The following is a 23582-nucleotide window of genomic DNA, read 5'->3' on the forward strand; positions in this document are numbered from 1 at the left end:
TAAATGTTTATTTATTCAGAAGTGTTCCTCTTGGAACATCAGCTAATCCGCTTCATCAGTTGTGTGTGGTTGTAGTTTGATCAGATGTCTATGTGATGTGTGATTTCAATGTGGCTGCATTCTCATCAACATTGACTCTTGAGTGGTGCATCCAGGAATTGACTCGCTCCTGGAGCCAGCCTCCGGTGGTGATTTGGGAAACGGCTCTTCTGCATTGGCTTCATATTTCAGCCCTCCCTCCCTCCCTCATCGTATGCGTCACAGAAAGTACGTGACATTATATTACACCCTAATGTTTATAATTCAGGTGCAAGGGTCAGTGTCACAGTAATTTATTGTAGTGCACACCCCGTACACTAGGTGGCAGCGATGTACAGAGGTGAAACTCAGTAAAGAAGAAGAAGAAGGCTCGTGTTAGTAGCATGTTGGGGTTCAGGAAAAATGTTGAGGTGCTAAGAGCAGTTTGATTTTACTCACAAGCGTTAAATTATCCCGTTTTTTGTATTAAATTAATCTAGATGCTGTTGACAGCTACTTAGCTTGTTTACGCTACTATTTTAAGCTTTTGCCCCCCCCCAAAAGGTTTCGTTTAGCAACTTTAGCTGAAACTGAACACGTGGAGAGGCTCGATAGTCCGTTGGGTGAGTGAGTCTTCAATTAAATGATCCATTACTGTTGTCTGTATCGTTTGCGTGTTTCAAACTTCACCATCGATCTGATTGATGGGGTAAACCCACCGCTGTCAGACCACGTGGCGAGGAATGGTCCTGTTGTTGAAGCGATACGCCAAACCCCGGTTCTAATATTGGTGATTGTTAAATACTCGACAATTTACGAATATATGCAATGATCAGAACACGATGGAATATAACTTCTGAAGTCCAAACAATATCTTTTTTAATTCGGCGTATATTCTATAACATGAATTTGATATTTCCGCAATATTTCCGTGTAAACATGTATTCTAGTCTTGTTTGTGTAATTCCACAAACGCTTAGACTGTTGCACACACAAATGTCACTTTTGTTTTTGTCTCTGTATTTGTTTTGATGGTAAAAGGTCAAATCTTCATTGTGAACATCTAAAAACCTAAATGCATCTTCTTACAGGTCTCCCTGAACAAAATGGGTTCCAGTGAACTGAGCTCCTGGATCTCACATGTAAGTATTGCAGTCATTGAATCTAATAAAGTGAGCTGCCATCCCAATGATTATTCCAATCACTACCCATCTGACCCATTCACATGTCTGGGAAAGATTATCTATGAACTTATAAATGAGGGTTTGGCACTCATCGAGTTTACTGCTGCTCTTGGGCGGAGAACAGATGTGAGAGTAACTTTTCCATTTGCTTTGTATTGTTCTTTCAGGTTCGACCTGCTGATGTGACTGCAGAGCTTGTGTTTCCAGGCATCTACCACAAGAACTAAAAGGGTTTGTCTTTGTTTGTTTTATTATTCAAAGCTTTTAGTTTTCACAATAAAATAAGTTGTGGAATAAACATGGTGTGTGTGTGTGTGTGTGGTTTTTGGTTGGTGGGGAAGTTTTGTTCAAGAGTGGTTTTGAGACAATTAGTACATTCTTCACCTGACTTCCTGCTCACTACAGGTTCTACAGGTATATTTGCTTTAAAACAATACTCCTTTATCGTTGCATCTAATCCTCTTTTCAATCTCTAGAGTTGGGTTGCAAGGGTGAATGTGACATTCAATTTAACTAAATTACCTTGGTTGTGTTCAATATTGAGATACTTGAAATCATTTTTTCAACGTTATTTACACATTTCAAACATTGTACTTAATTTATTTTCAATTGGTTGTAATAAGAAAATCACATGTATCTATTATATTATAAGATTACTACCACTGATGTATTAATCTGTTAATTTTATTATTGCAGTTGGTAAAGATGGAGCTAGTTATAATTTACATACTGGTGTAGCATGCAAATTCCTCACTCGGGTATGAATTAATTCTGTAACTTAACCATTAAATGATATATCAAAAGGTATTTCATTTCACGCTGATCATCATCTGAATTGTCAAAAAGAATCAGATGAATGCAGTTAACTTTTAAAATAGTATGTCGGTGAGTAGCGGTATAAGTAGCAGAAAGTGGAAATACTTCCAAGTATTCAACTGTATTTTAGTTAATTTGTAGTTTAGTTACTTTCCATGTTTAATATGGTCGATTCTGCACAGGCACATTAGCTTTTGGTGTTTTAAAATATATTTTGATGCTCATCTAGAAAGTGTGAATTAAGTATTTCTACACTGGTATTGCTACTTTAACTTAAGTACATGATCTGAGTACTTACACCACAAGTGATTTTAGAAATGCATCTATGTATTAAATTACAATACTTAACCATAAAAGTATATAACTAACAGGAAACCACACAACTGAATTATTCCATATTTAATACCTTCAAATGTTTTCACTTGTATTATCCTTTTAGCGTTTTATATATTTATTATAAAGGTTAACTCTAGTACCTTAAATACAATTAAATATGCAACATGAGAAAACAATTTATAAAACACAAAACAAGTGTAGAAATACATCTGACAAAAAAATAAATAGCATTACATCAGAGAAAACAATTTATTTCATAGTGCCTACTTTTTAACACTAAAGTCTGGGTGTTTAGGGATATGTTGTACCAGGATAAGAGTTTTCAAGTTTTAATCTGAAAACAGTCTGCAGTTAGCATCGTTAGCATGGTGCTAGCTCGGAGGAGGTGGGTCACCGGCGGACGTCCCCCGGAAGCTGTCGTTCTTCTTCGCGTGTGGAGGAGGTGGTTGCTCCGGGTAGTGCCACGTTGATGGACACCAGTGGGGACGTGGAAATCCTGCAGACCGCCGCCGGGACCCGGTAGCCTCCACTCCTGGTGTTTTCTCAGCCATTTAAACCCTGAGCAGATTCAAAAAGAGGAACTGCGTCTGTTTGTCAACGTGTTTTATGTCTGTTCGTGTGAGAAGGAGCACCGAAGTTAAGGTAAGCTGCTTCAATGAAGTAAGGAGATCTGTGTGAGTGTGTATCTGTCCTCACTGTGGTGTTCTGCACAGGCAGCTAACAGGCTACTATAGTATGTATCAGCCTATAGCATGTACTAGTACACACAGTACCAGGTACAAAAAGTGTCAACACATTACTGTGCATTTCCACTGCTACTGAGAATATTAGCTTCATGCTAACTCACTGTATTTGAACGCAACACTCGGGACTCAATCTCTGTAGAGATAGTTAACGCATTTCTAACGTCCTGGGTTCGTACAGGTCTTAACGGGATTAAAAACACTGGTCTGAGTTTTTAAACAGCACTAGAGGGTGATTTAAAGACTCAGATTTCATTTACAAAGCAGCAATGTTAGAAACTGTTTTTATTCCGGGATGAGCAGTGTACATTTTCAGTGTTGCAGACCTCTCACCTTTATTTAATGAGCTATCTTTCACTTGGTTAAACCCCTTATTTCTGCTGCAGGTCACGTGTGATGAGGCATTGCGATTTATTTTACATGGCGCTCAATAAATAATTATAGGTCTTATTATTTCAACTGATTTTCATTGATAGACTTTGAATATCATTCCATTTGTACAGCTCTACGGTGAAGTGTTACCCACAAAACTAACTATTGTATTTATGACAGCAGAATACTTTACATTTGAGATAAAAGACACATTCTTTGTCAATAACCACGTCCAATTCATGTAATACTATAACTTTACTATTACCGTACGACTTAACTTGTATGTATTTGCCTCATCTTACCTTTAAAGTGTAGATTCACATTATTTCAAGTAGATATTAACATAAAACTGACATGACCATATGTACATTGAATGAGTTAGTGTTGGCTGCTGCTGTCCACACTTATTGTGTTCCTCTTCCCAATGTGAGTTCAATGCAAATGATGTGGGACTATATTTTGCATTTGTTATGTGTAAAATACAATTTCAACCAGTTACAGTCTTGTTATGGAGGCATAGTGAAACAAAGAGGGATTTAAAAAAAATCTTTAAAGACTGAAAAGATAGTGTCTTGATTTAACAAACTCAGCACAGATCCAGATCACTTAAAGTGGAATCAGATTAAGAAGGGATCTTTCCACAGCCCATGTATAATGTCAAATGGACTGACTTTATATATAGAGCATTTCCAGTCTCATTTACCACTCAAAACACTTAACAGTAGAAGTCACACTCACCCATTCTCACACATTCATATATATAGACATCAATAACAACTGTAGATACCCTAAAAAACTGTCAATGCTATGCAAGGCAAGTTTGTTTGAATAGCACATTTCAACAGTGAGGCAATTCAAAGATCAATGACACCATGACAACTCTTAAAGGCATAAGAAAATAAAAAAAATAGAAGCCTTTATTAAAAAAAAACTGCATGTAAGTCAGACTTGAAAATAAATAAACATATGCATAAACCCAACGTAAAACCCAATAGTCAAGGCTCTTTTTTAATTCATACTCTAGTAGCTGAAATATTGTATGCTCCGTTGTCTGTGATGATTCTCCCAGAAGCCACATACAATACATGTATGATTCTCTGTGATTACTCCAGGAATTAATGCACAGTCATTTACAGTCTGCACCTTTTTCCCTTCAGGATGAAACTCAAAGAGATCAACCGCACGGCCATCCAGAGCTGGAGTCCTGCTCAGCACCACCCTGTCTACCTGGCTACAGGTAGGAGCATGCAGCAAACACCGGCACAGACCTGCTGCTGCTGATGTTACTGCCGGTTGTTCTGACAGGACATTATGTAATTCTTCTAGCCATTCACTCAACTGATTCCTACAGTGTTATTTGTTTGCCTTTTCACTGGGAAATGACATCAACACAGAAAATGATTTCCAACTTTATACAGTTTAAATGTATTTAAGTTATTTGATCTTAGGAGATGGAGGACAGCAAAACTACAAAGTTCTTAAGGATAACACCAACAAGCTTAGGACTGCAACAGACAAGTACTTTCAGTATTGGTTAATCAGATAATAATTTTCTTTGATTTTAACAATAGAAAGTTTTTTATATTTTGTGTACATTTGAGTTCGACGATATGAAAATAATGAAAATTCTTGTTATTTTCCCCCAAAGGGGAAGCCTTCAGGGTGAAGCCTTCAGTTTATAAATACGTATGGCAAAGCAAAGTCCTCACATTTGGCATTTTCGCTTAAATTATCAAAGCACTTTCTTCAATTGTCTTATCCTTCAGGTCTAAGATTAAATTGCCATGTGTTTTTTATGTAAAGCTAGGGGAGTATTTAATAAACCTCTTGACGAGAAAAGTTGTAACTGACTTGTAAAATTAAAGGTTCAGTGTGTAGAATGTAGTGACATCTAGTGGTGAAGTTGCATGTTGCAGCTGAATCCCCCTCACCTCACCTTCCAAACATGACAGAGAACCTGTGGCAGCCTTCAGTTGTCATAAAAACTCAAAAGGTGTTTAGTTTGTATATTTTAATATAAGAAACATGGCAGCGTCCATAGAGAGGACCCACTACTGATGTAAATATAAAGTATTTAAACATAAAATGCCCATTCTAGGGTAAAGAAAACAACAATTAGTACAATTTAGATGAAACACACTAGTGAAAACATCACTAGGAATATTTTATATTCGATATCTGCTAATAGATCCCTCTCAACAAAATCTTACACAGCGGACCTTTAAAAGTATAAAAGAAGTACTCCTCTCTAACTTCAGAATAAAAGCTGTGTATAGTTGTGTGATTGCAAATTAGTTGTATTAACAATTATAGGCTGCGAGTAGTCATGTCATCAAGAACATTACAGAGATTCTCGTAATTCAGTGAATGTTTGTGTCAAAAGTTTGTGTTTGCTTGAAAAATGTCTCAATTGATTATTGTAATAAGAGCCAACCAATTTTCTGTTGATTATTTAAGTGATTATTCGACTGACCACTGCAGCTCTACATTAAATGTGCTCTGTCTCTCTGCAGGAACATCAGCCCAACAGCTGGATGCCTCCTTCAGCACCAATGCCTCCTTGGAGTTTTTCGAGCTGGACCTGGCTGAGCGGTCGCTGGACATGAAGTCATGTGGCAGCTTCTCCTCCACTCACAGGTATTAAACACCACTGACTACACTCATGTTGTCAATTGTTTTTATCATTTGTGAATCTGTTGAGTTTTCTGTAACATTTGACAAAGAAAAGCAGCAGATATTCACAGCTGAGAAGCTGAAACCAAAGAATTACTAGTCCCCCTTTCTATGAAATTTCTGTCTGTTCATGTTTTTTTCTTCTCCCTGCAGGTACCACAAATTGGTGTGGGGTCCCTATGGGATGGACTCCGGCGCTCACCCATCTGGGGTCCTTATCGCAGGAAGTGAGAATGGCAACGTCATCCTCTATGACCCTGCAAAGATCATGGCTGGAGAGAGCGACGTGATCATTGCTGAGAGTGACAGACACACGGGGCCAGTGAGAGCTCTCGACGTCAACCCGTTCCAAGTATGATCCACTTCATCATGTGTCGCTGAATTTAACATTCACTGTGTTTAAAACCGCTGTTACTCATGTTGCACTTTGTTTTCTGTTTGTTGCAGACAAACCTGTTTGCATCAGGTGGGAATGAGTCTGAGATCTACATCTGGGACATGAATACCTTTGGTTCTCCAATGACACCAGGACCTAAAACACAGGTAGATCTTGTAAATCAGCTACATTTTCAGCCCTTCTGATGACAGAAAAGTTCTTGAGAACAAAAGCTCATGGTTTTGTCTTACAGCCTTTGGAGGACATCAGCTGCGTGGCGTGGAACCAACAGGTCCAACACATCCTGGCCTCTGCCAGCCCGAGTGGCCGAGCCTCAGTGTGGGACCTCCGCAAAAACGACCTCATTATTAAAGTTAGCGACCACAGCAACAGAGTACGTTGTTCTTTTTCCAGTCAAATGAAACCTTGTTTTCTCACAATCCATAGGCACTAAATACTCAAACTGTTTGTGTGCGTGTCTTTGTTTGTAGATGCACTGCTCCGGACTGGCCTGGAACCCAGAAGTGGCCACTCAGCTGGTCTTGGCCTCGGAAGACGATCGGATGCCAGTCATCCAGATGTGGGACTTACGTTTTGCTACCTCTCCTCTCAAGATTTTAGAGAATCACACACGGTAAACAGATCTATGATTGTGCACACTAAGCAGCACAGCAGCTTTCATCTATCCTTTGCAGTATTTAACGATAACCCGGGTGATATTTAATATTTTTGTTATTGTCAACAAATCCCATAAAATGACCAAAACCAACCATGAGGAATCTTATTCTTCTGTGCTGTGAAGCGCCATTGGTGTTCAAAAACTGTTGAGTGAGTCACATAATTACACCAGTTGACATATTCCTTCATTATACACACTGGTGATTATCATCCTGCTGCCCTGTTTTCCCAGTAGAGCACAAAAGGAAAAGCTCCAGTATCCAGCTGTTGAAGAAAATTACTGAGCTTTTTTAAAAACCTTTAAATGTTCTATTTGTGACTTGTTTTTCAAAATACTTTGTCTCCAGTCAAACATAATATACTTGTGCCACTGAAAGACTGAAGATATCAGAGTATTAAGAGGCAGACTAACACATGGTTGGTTTTGGTATTTTAATGGGATTTCTTGACAGTGAAAAAATATAAAATATTGGCAGCATGTTTCTTAACAGTCCTGGTCTGTTTTAAGTTGTAACAGTCCTGGTCTTTTTGTGCAGGGGTGTCCTGTCCATCGCCTGGAGCTTGGCTGATCCGGAGCTGCTCCTGAGCTGTGGGAAGGACAACAGGATCCTGTGCTGGAATCCAAACACAGCAGAGGTAAAAGTTTACTGCAAATGTCTTTAATACATAAAGTAGGTTATCGGAGTAAATGATGTAGCTCCACTAAGACTGTCCCGCTGTTGTCCTCTTTAATAAACATCCTGCTTGAATATGCAGGTGCTGTACGAGTTGCCCACAAGCAGCCAGTGGTGCTTCGACATCCAGTGGTGCCCCAGGAACCCTGCGGTGCTGTCGGCTGCCAGCTTCAGCGGACACATCGACATCTACTCCATCATGGGAGGCAGCAACCAGGCGCAGAGCGAGAGACAGGCTGACCAGGTAAGAGTAAATCTCGTCAGACAAAAACATGTGTCTGCTATAAACTGAGATGAACAAGAGGCAGTTTGTGTTTGATGGTTTGTATAATACAACCTTTTCAGTGCGGCCATTTTGACATTTCAATGGAAAAAGGTGTATTATAAGGTTCTCTGAGGAGATGACAGACATAAGCCATTTTCAGACATGACCTCCGGAGATCGCCACAGAATTTGATCCAAACTTTTTCCTGAGTTTTCCTTCCACACATAAACAATGCAGCAGGAGATTCTCTTTTCAGATGGGTTAATAACAACAGAGAAATCTCGTATAATGTATAAATTCTGCTGTGGAGATCACATGTTTTTGTTTAAAGCATATCAACACCGGCATGCTTGGATTCTTCTGATGCCACCCACCTCTGACTACATCATCATTTCATCAAGTCATTTTACGTTGTGTCTAACTTGACTGTTACAGATAAGTACCTCATTTGGGAACATGGATCCTTTTGGGACGGGACAAACGTTGCCTCCACTGCAAATGCCCCAGACCACTGCCCCCCCAGCTGTAGTAAACCCCCTGAAGAAGCCACCCAAATGGATCCGCAGACCTGTTGGGGCCTCGTTCGCTGTGAGTCATGGTTCTTTTTTGCCTTACATCAGTATAAGTGTTTATATTTTGCTATGTGACCCACTTACATTCTTGTGGTTTTATTCGGTCACTCGCAGTTCGGTGGAAAGCTGGTGTCTTTGGAGAACCCAAAGCCGAACCCTCAGCAGCTGCAGCAGCCCGCTTCCCACGTTGTACACGTCAGTCAGGTTGTTACAGAAACAGCCTTTTTGAAGCGCTCCGATCAGTTGCAGGCCACTCTGAGCTCAGGCAGCTTCGTGGACTTCTGCCAGGAAAAGATCGATGCAGCTGCAAATGAGTTTGAAAAGACAATTTGGTCTTTCCTCAAGGTATGAAAATAAGAAAGAATCCTCTCCTATAGAAAGTCAGAGTCAACTCAGAAATGTACAGTGTAGTTTTCAACAGAAACTCTTTTTTCAGGCTAATTTTGAAAGCGATATCCGCAGCAAGTTCCTGGAACTTCTGGGTTACAACAAAGAGGAGTTAGCCCTGAAGGTGAGAAGTTTTCTTGGCTATTGTTCAACCATTATGATGGTATTTATATACATTTGTTCAAAATACATTCTTTGTCATACTTTAATCCAGTGTTTCAGTTTGGGTACATCTCCTGACAAATGTGTCCATTTGTGTTCAGATTTCAGCAGCACTAGAGGAAAAACCTGCTGATCCTCCCAAGGTGAGTTTTTTTTAGTTTAGTTAACTTGTGGTATTTTAAAGGAATAGTTTGACATTTTAGGAAACGCTACTTTTTTGCTTTATATCCAACAATTTGATTAAGAGAAAAGACCACACAAATGTCTATCGGCTAAATATGAATCTAACTGGTATAAAGCGGAATAGATTGAAGCAGCATTATTTTTTGCCACAACAGGCAGCCAACGTTACCTGCTTTTTCATCAATCCGTCCACATTCTTTCTGTGACAGTACAACAAAACTGACTTAGTGCTATTGGCAGTAATTGGAGCCGAATTGCTGTTAAGTATATTTCTTACAGTTTTTAAATGAGGAAGTGTCACAAGTCAGAGGAAGCTGGAATAATGTTCACAGACACTGTCACACACATTTGACTCTCTTCTCTTACACATGAACTGTTCCCTCCCTGAGGTGTAAACGTATCATCTATTCATATTTACGTCCCCCCACTAACCTCAAACAACTCCCGAGTTAGTGCCCATCTTTCTTCTGTTAGAGGTTTCCTGGGCCTGTTGCTGGACTCAATTTTACTCCAGTGACTGCCTAAAAATAGCCTCCACCTTAAGCGCCATCTCATCATCTTAATGTGGACCAGAGAGCTGACTGTGCTGTAATTACCCACAAAATGAAACCAAGTCAGATCTCAGCCAGCTGATCCCACACTGTGCCAAACTGTTCCAACCTTGCTGCACAAATTTCTCAATTGCAAATTATTTTTCTCCATTGAGTTTTATGTTAATTTCAGACTCGTGTATCAAACATATCCTTGTAAAAACATTTACTTTGAAAATAACCAGAAAATAAGAGTATTTATTCTTGTACTTGACTGGGCATGTATCTCAGGATTCCAGAAGTAACTATCACCATACTACTATTTGAATTAGCCACCAGCTCCTGTTCAGGTGGAGGTGCCTGCTCCAGTCAGCCTGCAGCCTTTACCAGACCTCAGCCTCATGCAGCCTGCAGACACTCCGGAGGCAGTGTTCGACATGATCGCTGCAGCAAACCTTCAGCCAGCTGCCACACTTGAACTGGACTCCACTCCTGAAGCAGAGGGTGAAAAGCCAGAAGAAGCAGAAGATTTAGAGGAAGATCTTCTCACCGATGAACCAGAAGAAATTGTTGAACAGGTTCTCCCACAGGGAGACGCTGAGGACGAGAAGGAGGAGGTGGGGAAGGAGATGGAGGTGGAGGAGGAGGAAATCCCCTTAGATGAGGTATAATGTCATAATTTTGCATTTTCATATATGCCATTTTATATGTATAGACATTTCCTCCTAATGATGAATTACAATCACTTTGCTAAAGCCCTGACTTCTAAATTCAATCAAGCCGCACCAAAGTGCACACACTCATAGATGTCAGTCACCTGCCTTCATCTAGATGCAGGAATTATTCTCTGGGGAAACAGTGGGAATGTTGAAAAACGCTCTTTCTTGCAATGTTAAAGAAAGTAAAAAAAAAATCCTGGATCTAGATCCTTACCGAAATTGAATCTTCCCTGACCCATACCACATCCTTCCACCAAGTTGCATGGTCATATGTCCAGTGGTTTTTGTGTATTGCTGCTACCTAACAGTCAAGCAAACGCTGATGAAAACGTAACATTCTTTGCAGAGGAGGTTATCACATTCCCACCAGTCTCACAAATGTTAGCATGCTAACACATTAAATGATTGTGAAAATTAGATTACAGGCCTGGCAGAGCACCTAGCATGACCATAGAGTCTAGCCTTTGAAAAATGTTCAATAATCTGTAGCACAAGGGGGAAGGAGAAGAAAATATGTATAAATAAATATGAAACATCACTTAAAGTTTCTCTGTTGTTTCAGGAGACGACAGCATCAGTGGAAGAGGAGGAGGAAGAGGAGGAAGAGGAGGAGAAGGAGCACATTCCAGTTGAGAGCCCAGTTCCAGTTCTGGAGGCGGCTGAGGTCCCAGCTCCAGTTCTGGAGGCAGCTGAGGTCCCAGTTCCAGTTCTGGAGGCGGCTGAGGTCCCAGCTCCAGTTCTGGAGGCGGCTGAGGTCCCAGTTCCAGTTCTGGAGGCGGCTGAGGTCCCAGTTCCAGTTCTGGAGGCGGCTGAGGTCCCAGCTCCAGTTCTGGAGGCGGCTGAGGTCCCAGTTCCAGTTCTGGAGGCGGCTGAGGTCCCAGCTCCAGTTCTGGAGGCGGCTGAGGTCCCAGCTCCAGTTCAGACTCCAGTTCAGGAGGCCACTGAGGTCCCAGCTCCGGTTCAGGCTCCAGTTCAGGAGGCCACTGAGGTCCCAGCTCCGGTTCAGGCTCCGGTTCAGGCTCCGGTTCAGGCTCCAGTTCAGGAGGCCACTGAGGTCCCAGCTCCGGTTCAGGCTCCGGTTCAGGCTCCGGTTCAGGCTCCAGTTCAGGAGGCCATTGAGGTCCCAGCTCCTGCTCCTGCAGAAGGAGTCAGTCTCAGCATCAGTCAAGGTAACAACACTTTCAGTGTTTAGTGTGTACGGACATAGAATAGTCGTAATTATTAAGTTCAAAGTGGCCAGTGTGATTTTTTTTTTTTAAACAATCTATGGCTGTATTATTTGGTTACTGTTAAATATTTAAACCTTTTTGTTTCCCTTCAAGATGTAGACGGCCTGATCACGCAGGCTCTGCTGACCGGAGACTTCGAGGGAGCTGTGGACCTCTGTCTCCATGACAACCGGATGGCGGACAGCATCATTCTCGCCATCGCAGGAGGGGCCGAACTCTTGGAGAAGACCCAGAAGAAATATTTTACAAAAGCACACAGCAAGATAACCAAGGTTTGTAATGACCAGCAGGGAAATGTATTTTATGAGTTGAGAGTTTATTGCCAGTGTCATAACTGTGTGTTTGTCCTGCAGCTGATCAGTGCAGTGGTGATGAAAGACTGGCATGACATCCTGAAGACGTGCGACCTGCAGAACTGGAAAGAAGCTCTAGCTGCCGTCATGACCTACGCTCAGCCTGAGGAGTTCTCTTCCCTCTGTGGTTAGTTGTCATGCAAATGGTTGTTTGTTGTCCGTGGGTCATTCTTTCATGTGTCTTTGTTCTGGGTTTCATCAGTTCCTCCTTTTTTCCTCTCATTAAATGTCATTGTCTCTCTGTTTGTCAGACATTCTTGGGAACAGACTGGATGCAGCAGAAGTCGCTCAGCTCCGAGTCCAGGCCTGCCTGTGCTACATCTGTGCCGGCAACGTGGAGAAACTTGTGTCTTGTTGGACCAAAGCTCAGGAAGGACACTGTCCCCTCTCTCTCCAGGTGTGTTGATAGAATGAATCATATTGTTGACATTTCATCACTTTTGAAGCTGAAGCATTGAACTAGATAGCAGTTACACAGCTACCCAACAGTTACAGGACAAAATTATCATTAATACATAGTTGTGCTTCTGATCTTTCACAAATAGTCCAATATTGAACCTTTATCTTGTGTTTTTGGTCTCCACCAACTACCGAGGGAAATATCTGACTCTTAAACTGCTAAATGCTCCACAATGTTCACCTGCTGGTCACTAACTGTGTCTGCCAGCTGTTTGCTGCTGAGCAGGTAGTGGACAGTTGTTTTTTGAGCTTTCAATCAATCATCTCACCAGATGTGTCACCAGGCTACAGTTTGTTAGCACTACATACAGTATGTTGATAATATGTCATATTATCTTTTAGGCCCAAACAAATCTGTTCAAGTGGATTTTCTGTTTCAGCCATGCTAATGTGCTGTTTCCATTACTCAGGACCTGGTGGAGAAAGTGGTGGTGCTGCGTCGTGCTGTCGAACAGACCCAGCGCTCTGATCCCGCTGCTGTTGGCATCCTATTGGCCGAGAAGATGAGCCAGTACGCCAACCTGCTGGCCTCGCAGGGCAGTCTGACCACCGCCATCTCCTACCTGCCTGACAACACCAACCAGGTACGAAGCAGTGCTGCAACCTGTTATGCAAGTGTATCTATAAGTTCATATGTACACTAGCTTGTGTTGAAGTTATGGTATGACTGGTATGGTAAGACAGAGTGAAGATGTCATTTAGAATGTGTATTCCTTATTAACTGTAACCATGGCAGAACAGACAGAAGATTCAAAAGATTGTCCAAGCACTCGGCCCAGAAAGAAGAAGTGATGTCCATTTTCTTATTTCATTAATATATGATTATTGATAAAAATAACACACTATGAGTATATTCTTTCTGTCACTAGTTAGTAGGGTCTTACTTTCATTATTACCTGAATGATGTACTAGGTGAAACATCACTATATGACTATAGAGGCTAAGTAGAGATGATGTAACTGTGTAAAGTGTGAAAATAACTAGTTTCAACATAACAGTCTTGACTGCTTGCCGCTTTTAAACATTTTTACTGAAAACACTCACAGAGGTTAACCAAAGTCCACCTTCTCATGTTTTGTCCATGCAGGTTGCCATACAGCAGCTCCGTGACCGCCTCAGTCGGGCTCTGGGGCAGCAGGCGGTGGCTCCTGCAGCTCCTGTACAAACCCAGAGAGCTCAGTCTCAGCGACCTGCCCCTCAGGCTCAACACAATGCAGCGCTGCCCCGCCACCCCTTTACCCCGGTCCAGCCCACCATGGTGCCTCAGCCCACTCAGCCTATTGCAGCTCCAGTACTGATGCACACACCTGCCTCTGCGCCTGCGCCTGCACCTGCCCATCCGCAGTATTTCCAGCCAGTACGTCCCACACAAGTCTTCACACACGGATCCAAGTTTTTACTTATTTATTCACAGTTGTTTCCTTTGAAATTTTATTATTCATTAACTTAATTTTAAAACTAGGGACCAGATACATAAAAAAATTGTTTTGTTGTCAGATTTATGAATCCACACAAACAAAAGGTTCTGTTTATAAATCTTAGACACTGTGGAAGTGGGCCGAACACACACACAGGCCTCATTTCCACTTCCACAATTAGACTAATGACTAATGATTAAAAGAAGAAGGAGATTTATTCATATAGTTGAGTGAGTCACACCATAAAATTATAAAATAGATACATGTACAAACTTGTATGTATGTATAACCAATAATAATCAATAACAGGAAAATGAAGGCTTGTATGTAAATGAACAAAATATCTTAAAAAGGATTTAAATTAAGTTTATAAATGTGTCATCGACATTTTACAGAAAGCTGTGAAGATATAGGATAAAAAAATTAACACAATCAGTATAACAACGTGTTTCACGATAAGGTTATATCTCTCACCTCCTCTCAGTAATATCACCGGCAGATCTCTGTAGTAAAAATGTGTGTTTGTTGCTCTGTAGTGTGCGTGCAGTGCACACATTGCTCCATTATAAACACAAGTGCTCGTATGGTTTACACATCCAGCCCCGGGAGTTTTTATCTTCAGACTCTAAACATCACATATCAGGACCCACACAGCTTTAAGTTTGGTGTTTATTAAGCCTCAACACAGGCTGCTCCGCTCCCTGTTCTCCCTCTGACGAGGACCATGTCTTCACACTCACTAACCACCTGTCTGTCTGGTGAAGTGCTCATTGCAGTCTTCCATTGTGTTGCAGTCACTTCAGTAACTGGAATTCCATTCTAGCCGGGGTTTAAATTACACACTGATTGCCAAATATTAATGATAAATGTGTGAAAAGGGAAAGATACATAATTCTGTATGTGCAAACTTGGTTTTCAGTATCACTGTTATTTGAACCCTGGCTCCTCTTATGTCTTCTCTCTCGTGCTCGCTGGTCCAGTGCTCGTGCGCTGTAGCGTTTGTTGTTTGGTGTTTTCCCCCCTTGCGCCGCGGCCATCATTAGTATGTGCCGTGTTTCTCTTGTGTGCTTCAGATGAGGGCTGCCTCCACTGTCACCTCCTGGAGTAACCAAAGTCCCACATCCCTCCCCAATGTCCCTCCTCCTCCTCAAGTAGGCAGCGCCTCAGAGCCACAGGTACAACCACTGACCACCCATCCAGCCTCGACACACACCTCTGCTGATGCTCTTGAATACAGTCGACCTTAACAGCTGCAAATTACTAAACTGTTTTCAATAATAGGACCAATGCCGGATATCCTAAACTTCTCTGTGGCCCCTCTGTCTGTTGTAATGCCTTTCGCTTTCACCAGCCCACTTCCTGTTGATGCTGGTTCTTCTGTCTCCTGTGATGCATGCACTCCATTCAGTTTCATTTGTTTCTCCTGCTGCTCCATTATTAATGTGATTTATTGCATGACTCTTCACACTCCTGACATGCATGCCGTTCCTTGCTACTAAACAAAATATGACTGAACTATAGTGAAAATGCTTTAACTTCCTCATAGGTGAGTGAGTCTCACTCACAAAAAAGCAGAAGAGGTAGATTTAACACACATTCTGCCCTGTTTGCAAACTCTGTCTGGCTTCAGCCGCTCTTGCAGAGCTCAGTGAACAATTTTCTCTCCTTTATTTTGAAGGATGGTTTCAGATCTCTTTTTTTCTTCTTTGTTTTTTTGCAGGCGGAGCCTCCAAACTCCATGTACGGGATGCCAGCCTCCTCCACAGCTTTTGCTGCACCTCCGGCCTCCTCCTTCATGTACTCCCATCAGTACCAGCGTAAGTGTTTTACAGGCCACTGAAGAAGACTGCGCTCTGTAGCACCAGGGTCATTGACAACCAATTTGTTTGAACCTATTTGTTCTAACCCTATTGACCACGGATACATTTAGACAATGAAAAGCAAAGGTTTTCAATATTTGCTGCTAAAACTAAACCTTAAACCTTTTTTTAGTCTACGGTTCACATCACAGTTTACTTCACATTTCGGCAAATTAATGTATCATAAAAGTACTGTTAGCAGTTCCTGTTTGCAATGTAGCTATGATATCCAGACAACTTTCAATGTATTACTTTGATTGAAGACATTTTTTAAATGTGATGATTATTTTGCATTTATAAAGTATAGATTGCTAATGAGATTTTAAAAACACTCGTGAATACTTCGCAAGTGATAGTAGCTAGTCGCTAATCCGGCAACACTTTTAATGGTGCTAATTTGCCAAAATGTAACCAGTTGCATGTATTGTGTCTTGGCAAATGCTAAAATCATTTTACTTTCAATCCATTCTGGGCTACCTGTGACAACATGTGACTTCAGTCCTTTAGATCATTTATAAGCATACAGTTAAAAGACACACATGCAGAGATTCTCCACTCAGACGCATTCACAACAACATAGAAACCACTGCGGAGATCGTGTATACATCGACACCCGCGTCAGACGTTGTCACCAAAAACTCTCTTGACATCTTCATCAGTGTCCTTTTTGTGTATGACACCACTTCTGCATCCTGATTGTATTCTTTTTTGTTTTTTTTGTTTGAAAACGTCATCAACACACCCACTCGCTCGCAGTAAATCCTGCGGAGGATATCCTGCTGTGTTCTAGATCGGCTCATTCGGGCTTTCTCCAGAGTTTTTTTTTTAACTATGGGACTGGTTGGAGAAACTCCTGAGAAAGTCCAGAGCGTCTCACTCAGACATATGTGTTTTCACTCACAGCCCCTCCGGAGAGAAAAGTTCAGTGCATATCTGAAAGTAAATGAGCTCTAAGTAAACTGTATGTGTCCAGCAGTCGAATGAGAACAGAAACCAACTACAAGCACCTCTTCTCAGTGGAATGGTGCAGCGCCCTCGCGTGGATTTATTTCCAGCTAATCTTATGTTGACAAATTGATCGGAGGAGGAGTTACACCATCTATAATCGTGTGCATTCCACAACCACCTCCACATTTATAGGAGCGTGGCACATGAGCAGCACACAAACTTTCCTCTCTTGACTTTAAAACGCTTGCAAACATTTCCTTGTAGAAAATGTTTGAGATATCAAGACATCTTCTGTTGTTTTCATTGAGAGTCACTAACAGAACATGACAGTGTCTTGGTTCAATATCTATGCCTGTTGAGTCTTTTGTATCCTACCAATTAAGAAAACCTTTGTAGCATGCACTGTAACTCTTATTAATCGAATGTTTCTTGTTGCACGATACAGTATTATAGCATGCAGCAGTTTTTCTCTAATAGCATCTGTTTCCTGTGTGACCCCCAGCTTACCCTCAGGTCAGCCAGTATCCACCTGGAGCTGGGGGGGTGCCTGTCTATCAGCCTCTTCAATACTCCTCCTCTCAAGCTCCTCTTCCACCTGCTCCTGCAGAGCCCTACTCCCCTCCGCCTCACCCCCCAGGCTTTATCTCTCAGTACACTCAACCTGTCCCCTCTCAGCAAGCACCAAACTTCTATCCCGGACAACCTCCCATCAGCCACTGCCTGTCCTCCTCTCCACCCTCGCATCCTCCTTTCTTTCCCCCTGCCGCCTCCTCCTCCTCCTCCTCTTTCTCTGCTCCTCCGTCCTCCGGAGCATCTTTCCAGCATGGCGGGCCAGGATCTCCTGTGTCGTACATGCCTCCTCCTCCAACAAGCGGATTCTCAGGTACACTGCTTGACCCTGACCCTGAGCTGACCCCTGCCTCTCAGGGAACAGGTCTGCATGGCTCTGATTGCCCTCACTGTCATCGCTCTCCTCCTGTCGATACAGAACTCAATCTGACAAAACTCTAGAGATTGTGCCATACAAATAATTATAGACTTTTACAGGGTTTCATTAGAATCAATTAAGTTGATCAAATAAGTTATGATGAATTAATTTTTTTTATTTATTTATAATATACAACAGAACAGTACAGTACACCCATGTGCAATATCACTGAAATATTAAATTATTGTAAATATTACCATCTTAGGATCGTCGGATATTAGATACTTATATTTTGTTAAAACTTAGCATGTTGGATGGACGACTTTCAAAATTAAAGTACAACCTCAATGCAACAACAGTGAGTACACCTTAAATGCAATGTTGATCAATTTACACTGTTTCTTTAGAAATCATCAATTGATTATTATTCATCTGTGTTTGACACAAATGAATAATAATTTCATATTGTGCATTAATATTATCTCTGGCACCCTTCAGCTTGCAGACAGTGACAAAGGCAGATAATGACGAGGACAAGAGAGCGAGACAGAAATGAGTCTGACTATAACTTTGCTGCTTCAAAATTATCTGCTGCATTTAAAATGAACACTATTAAAAATCCTTCAGTCCTCAGCCAGATGATTCAGGTCTAAAAAAATGTAATAATTATTAATAAAGATGATGGTCATCACTGAACAGCACTGAGAGCTCATCAGCGTTCTGCACATTAGCAAAAATAGACCACACTTAATGACTACAATTGGAATTTTAACATCATTATTTATGTTTTAAATTGTATGCAGAACATAACTAGAAGCTATTTGTCATATGGATGAAACTTGTGACCCGTTAAAGATGCTAAAAGACAGATTCAGGTTGGCTTAGAGATGTGTGATCAGACTCTTTAGACCCTCAACAGAGAAGTTGTCACCAGTGTGATGATTATATTTCACACCTTGCTAAAAACATTTATTTGGAAAAAGTCCCAACTTTTCTGAAATACATATTTTACTGCTTAACTTGAATCAAAAATGTTGCTAACCCCTTTATACAGGTAGAGTGAGAGAGGGTGAATCATGAGGATTTTGTTTGGTTCTGTTCTTTAGGGCCTCAGAACGGCTGGAACGACCCCCCTGCTCTGAGCAGAGCAACAAAGAAGAAGAAGGTTCGTCTCCTAAATGAAATATAACTGCATTCTGTCATAGAAGTGTATATATGTAACTGTTGTTCTTCTCCATATGTGTCCAAGCTGTAGAAAGAGACAAATAGTGGATGTCGTATGTTTCACATAAAATCTATTAATTTATATAATTCAGCAGGTTCCAGAGAACTACACTCCCCCTGCACCCATCACCGCTCCCATCCTGTCTCCACTGGGTGCTGATCCTCAGGTGCAGATGGGGTCCTCTGGGGCCCCTCAGGCCATGCTCCAGGGCCCACAGGGTGCCCAGATCCCTTACTCAGGAATGAGCCAGCAGCAGCAGCAGCAGCAGCAGCAGCAGCAGTTTTCCCCGACAACCATGAACCCTGCAATGCCCAAGACAAGTATGGAAGGAGCACCGGGAGCACCTACTGGAGATGTTATTCAGGTACACAGAATGTAAACAGTACAGGTTAGAAAATGTGAGGTTGCCTCAGGTTCCCTTAAGGTGCTGACATTGTTATGGACGAGGTGTCTCCACTTCCTCCAATTGTACAAAACTGAAGCTAAAATATCCTAAATACTGGTGCCTCCATTTTGCACTTTGACGTAATTTAGAGCCAGAGTCTGCACAGTAGTCAAGTCATCGTGGAGTTAACCTATTGACTCGATATCGAGCCCCTGCCGATGCACATGATCAACCAATCACAACTCAGTCTTAGCTGTTAATCATGATGTTTCAAAATTAACACTTGAACAAATATCAGTGTGATATGTTGGACTACCTAAAATCACAGAAATCATCTTTGAGAAAGATTTATTTGACGTGTACTTTGACTATTAAGTTTGATCCATGTCCCATCAACTAACATGGAGGAGACAGGGTAAAAAGACCCTGGCAGGTAAATGTTTTGGCCAAAGTTTGTTCATTGTTTTGTTTTCTACATTTTTAAAACCTGAAGATGAATGACTCAAGTTGACATCTCTACTTGCATAGTTTGAATAGAGTTTCTATTCTATCATGGTACAATGATTCAATTCAGTTTTAAATCCAAATCACAACATACAGTATCTCAATGTCGAGACCTTACAAATTCAGGTTTTCATCAGGCCAAGACAACTGGTTCAGACTCGAACTAATATTTTATAAATCCGTAGAGTTTCAGAAGTGTTACCATTGTTTCTATTTACTGTTTTACATGTAAATGTATCATTATATATTTTTTTAACGGTTCCTTGAGAGACTTTGATTTACGGCTGTAAAAGGTCCTTATCTGTGGATTTGCACTATTCACAGTCTCTTGGTCCCTTTCAGCCTCTGCGGTCCATCCCTGCTGAAAAGATCATGAAGAAGCCGATCCCCGATGAGCACGTGGTCCTGAAGACCACATTCGAGGGGCTCATCCAGAAGTGCTTGGCAGTAGCCACCGACCCTGTGAGTCTGTCTGACGAGGATAAATACACAGTTCATCTCTGCTCTAACAACAAAGTGCATCAATAGATGTTTGACTATATTCTGTTTTATCTTCTCACAGCAAACAAAGAGGAAGCTCGATGATGCCAACAAACGTTTGGAAGCACTTTATGACAAACTCAGAGAGCAGACGGTGAGTACCAGGGTGGAAAGAGGTCAACAATAATAAGAAAAACATGGAGAATAAATGTGGTTTAGTCTAACATTCTCCTCTTTAGGCTTATAATGCTTTATATGAATCTGGAATCTAAATATTTTACATGCATCACTTAAGAAACTATGAGATGTGAGTTTAGGATATCAAGTGCAGATGACATGGTGGCCCACATGAATTAGAGGAATTATCGTCATTATTTGGATTCTCTGATCAACTTCATTATTGACGGCTCCTCAGAGCTAAACATCACAGAGACCAAAAGTTAGTTTCAGTTGAGTTTACATTTATTCGTCAGGGACCATGTAGTAAAACAAAAACTCCTACAAAGAGAAAAGAAGCACTGTACCAGATTTAGCTACAAGCTTAATTAAATCACACAGTGCCTCTCAGTGATGGAGGCGAAGTAATCTGAGTAATTTCAAACACCAAATGAATATACATAATCTCCATATACTCAGCAGTGCCTCTTTAATCACACATTGGCCCAACTTTTCTCTGGGGAAAAACAAATCCTAACCCGGGTGTAAACAACCCACATTACTCAAGACCACTCAAATGTTTTTTTTATCTGATTTGATCAGAAACTGGATGGAAAATCTCCCAATTCTGTTGTTGCCAACATCTGATGTAAAATTCATATGCAGACCTTAAATCTATTGATTATTATTATGACTTCCATACATGTTCTGCTGCTTCTCCTGGTCCAGGTCAGGTGTTTAATGATGAATTCATGGTATTATAAGGATTTATTGTTGCACAGCTCTGAAGCAGCAACAAAAATGTGACATCCACATGAATAAACTCCTGTACTTAACAAATAATTCTTGGCTTCCATTGCCGTTTCTCATGCTTTGATGGTTATTATTGAATTATTTACAAATGGTGAGCGCTGACTTCTCACTGACACTTTCTGCTTTTCCTCTCTCCAGCTCTCTCCAGCCATCGTAGGAGGTCTACACAACATAGCCAGGACTATAGAGTCCCGAGCCTACATGGAGGGCCTCAACATCCACACCCACATCGTCAGCAACAGCAACTTCAGCGAGACGTCAGCATTCATGCCTGTACTCAAGGTGGTGCTGACACAGGCCAACAAACTCGGGGTCTGACCGGGCCAGGATATGAAAACCCCACCACGTCGGCGCTCCTCCGAGTCTTTGACTGGCGGACAGTGGAGAGTGAGCGGTCAGGGGTCGAGCTGAGGATGGGCGTTATAAATTGTTGGCCGTTGTTTCACAGGGAGCTCCATTTGACTCGAATGCAAATGATGAAGAATTGTGAGATGTATGGAAAATACTGTTCAATTCTTCTAAGTGCCATTCACGTTTTCTGACACAACTCAAACACAAGCCATAGTATCAGTCGCAGTCGCTTGACAGAGTTTGATTAATGTTCCGCCTCAATCTGCCAGAAAGTGACTCTAAACATTTGTTTTTAATTCAGACTTTTACTCATATGGATTAATACATAATCTTAGAATAAATGTGCAACACTCCCACAGAAGCATAATTCAATCTCCAAACCGACAAGCTAAATATAAGGAATACAGTTGAAACATTTTGGATATGGAAATGAAAGTAGATAGAAATCAAACAAATTTGTTGACTATGTTGAATGCTAAGGAATGAAAACAAATGGGAAAACAACAGATTCAGGAATTTAAGGGGCATTTCTATCTACTTGTGTTGATCAGTACAAATAAATGTGGTAAAACAAATAAAACTACAACCCTTCTTTAGTAGTTGTGCATTAATAGCAGACAAGAATCATGTAAGAAATATTAGCTTGTTTCATCTATTAAGTCTTTCAATATTTGTGCAATACAACAATGTTCAGATCACAGTTAATATAATTTTCTCTTAAAAGTACAAAATAAAGTTTCACATATGAACACATCAATACCTGCATGCATTTCGCATTAGAGCTGCAACAGAAGGGTGAGAGCAGAGGAGAAGCTTTTATTCCTTTGACAGCAGGAGACAGGAAATTAATTAATTTGAAATCAGGACATCTGATTGGCTGTCATGCTTTGAACCAGTCGTCCCTCCCACAGCATTTAAAGCAACATTAATGCCTGTTTTATTTTCTTAATGTGCTCAATATGACATGTGCTAATACTCTAAACCTGCTTCTAATGTCTTTCTTTCACCGCTGGTGTCACTACATGCAACACTTTGGACCAAGACGCTGACAGTGTGAGGGATATGTCGACGCAGAGCAATGCAAGCCGTGTTTGAGGACATTTTAATGATGTTTTATTTTTGTTGTCTTCTTTTGTTCTCTTCTCTATGTAATCACGAGGCTCCGCTGAGTGCAATGGACTTTTTTTTTTTTTTTAAACGAGACCGTGCTTTTATGGAATTTGAAAGTATGCATGCTTTAACACAACGCTAGAAGTCGTCTGTAATGGCATTCAAGGTAATTACCTGCTAATTAACCAGACCTCAGAAGGAAACTGGAAACCGACTTGATTTTCATTCCAATGATGATGAGGGCTGCAGTCTGAGTGGTCAACTTCGGTTGGCCTTTGTTTTAGATGGACTACATGCAATATTTTCAATAAATTGTATTTATTTACCTGTGATGTGGCCTTGTTTTGATTTGACTTGCTGTCTGCTGTATTGTACAGTTAACCCTTATTTGGATAGAGCTTGTGCAACATTTCATTCAATTCACTTCACTTTTATTGATGTAGCTCCAAGTCACAACACACATTGGAAACTCATGAGAGGAGGTGTGAAAGGAACAGAGGCACTCATACACATCAGGCCCTCTTGGTCACGGAGAACCCATTCAATTGTACTGACTTTAACATGTGATAAAACTATACACAACAAGGGATACATGTGCAGTACTCTTGAGCCATTTTCAGACATGACCTCCGGAGGAATTGCGGCGAATTGGGTCTTTTGCCTTTCTCACATGAAC

At 41.1% G+C, this 23582-nt stretch overlaps 1 protein-coding gene and 1 long non-coding RNA gene across 8 annotated transcripts; both read left to right on the plus strand.

Annotated features, from left to right (window-relative positions):
- Positions 1 to 325: 325 nt before the first annotated feature.
- On the plus strand, positions 326 to 1500 carry LOC118125835. The gene is made up of 3 exons (XR_004698888.2): positions 326 to 641; positions 1110 to 1160; positions 1370 to 1500. It is a non-coding gene; the product is annotated as an uncharacterized LOC118125835 (long non-coding RNA).
- A 1279-nt stretch (positions 1501 to 2779) lies between these two features.
- On the plus strand, positions 2780 to 23231 carry sec31a (SEC31 homolog A, COPII coat complex component). Of its 7 annotated transcripts, XM_047344457.1 has the most exons (29): positions 2781 to 2996; positions 4627 to 4706; positions 5983 to 6106; positions 6296 to 6494; positions 6590 to 6685; positions 6772 to 6912; positions 7010 to 7152; positions 7733 to 7832; positions 7953 to 8114; positions 8571 to 8723; positions 8822 to 9052; positions 9144 to 9218; positions 9358 to 9399; positions 10302 to 10634; positions 11251 to 11532; positions 11593 to 11857; positions 12011 to 12189; positions 12271 to 12397; positions 12522 to 12667; positions 13140 to 13313; positions 13817 to 14086; positions 15221 to 15322; positions 15868 to 15964; positions 17457 to 17837; positions 18989 to 19047; positions 19199 to 19471; positions 20339 to 20458; positions 20559 to 20630; positions 21584 to 23231. In XM_047344457.1, exons 2-29 carry the CDS (start codon positions 4628 to 4630, stop codon positions 21761 to 21763), a joined length of 4605 nt encoding a protein of 1534 aa, XP_047200413.1. In that variant the 5' UTR covers positions 2781 to 2996; position 4627; the 3' UTR covers positions 21764 to 23231. The 7 variants fall into 7 exon arrangements, with proteins under 7 accessions (XP_035040679.2, XP_035040680.2, XP_035040681.2 ...); XM_035184769.2 differs by having other exon boundaries at positions 11251 to 11857; XM_035184770.2 differs by having other exon boundaries at positions 11251 to 11857; positions 19202 to 19471.
- The last annotated feature ends 351 nt before the right edge of the window (positions 23232 to 23582 follow it).

This window comes from Hippoglossus stenolepis, chromosome 18 (genome assembly GCF_022539355.2).
Source record: "Hippoglossus stenolepis isolate QCI-W04-F060 chromosome 18, HSTE1.2, whole genome shotgun sequence".
Classification (NCBI taxonomy): domain Eukaryota; kingdom Metazoa; phylum Chordata; class Actinopteri; order Pleuronectiformes; family Pleuronectidae; genus Hippoglossus; species Hippoglossus stenolepis.

Coding starts and splice junctions, on each gene's coding strand:
- sec31a (XM_035184769.2), top strand. CDS start 4,628: ATGAAACTCAAAGAGATCAACCGCACGGCCATCCAGAGCTGGAGTCCT. Junction 6,107..6,295: donor AGCTTCTCCTCCACTCACAG/GTATTAAACACC, acceptor TTCTCCCTGCAG/GTACCACAAATTGGTGTGGG. Junction 13,314..13,816: donor TGCCTGACAACACCAACCAG/GTACGAAGCAGT, acceptor TTGTCCATGCAG/GTTGCCATACAGCAGCTCCG.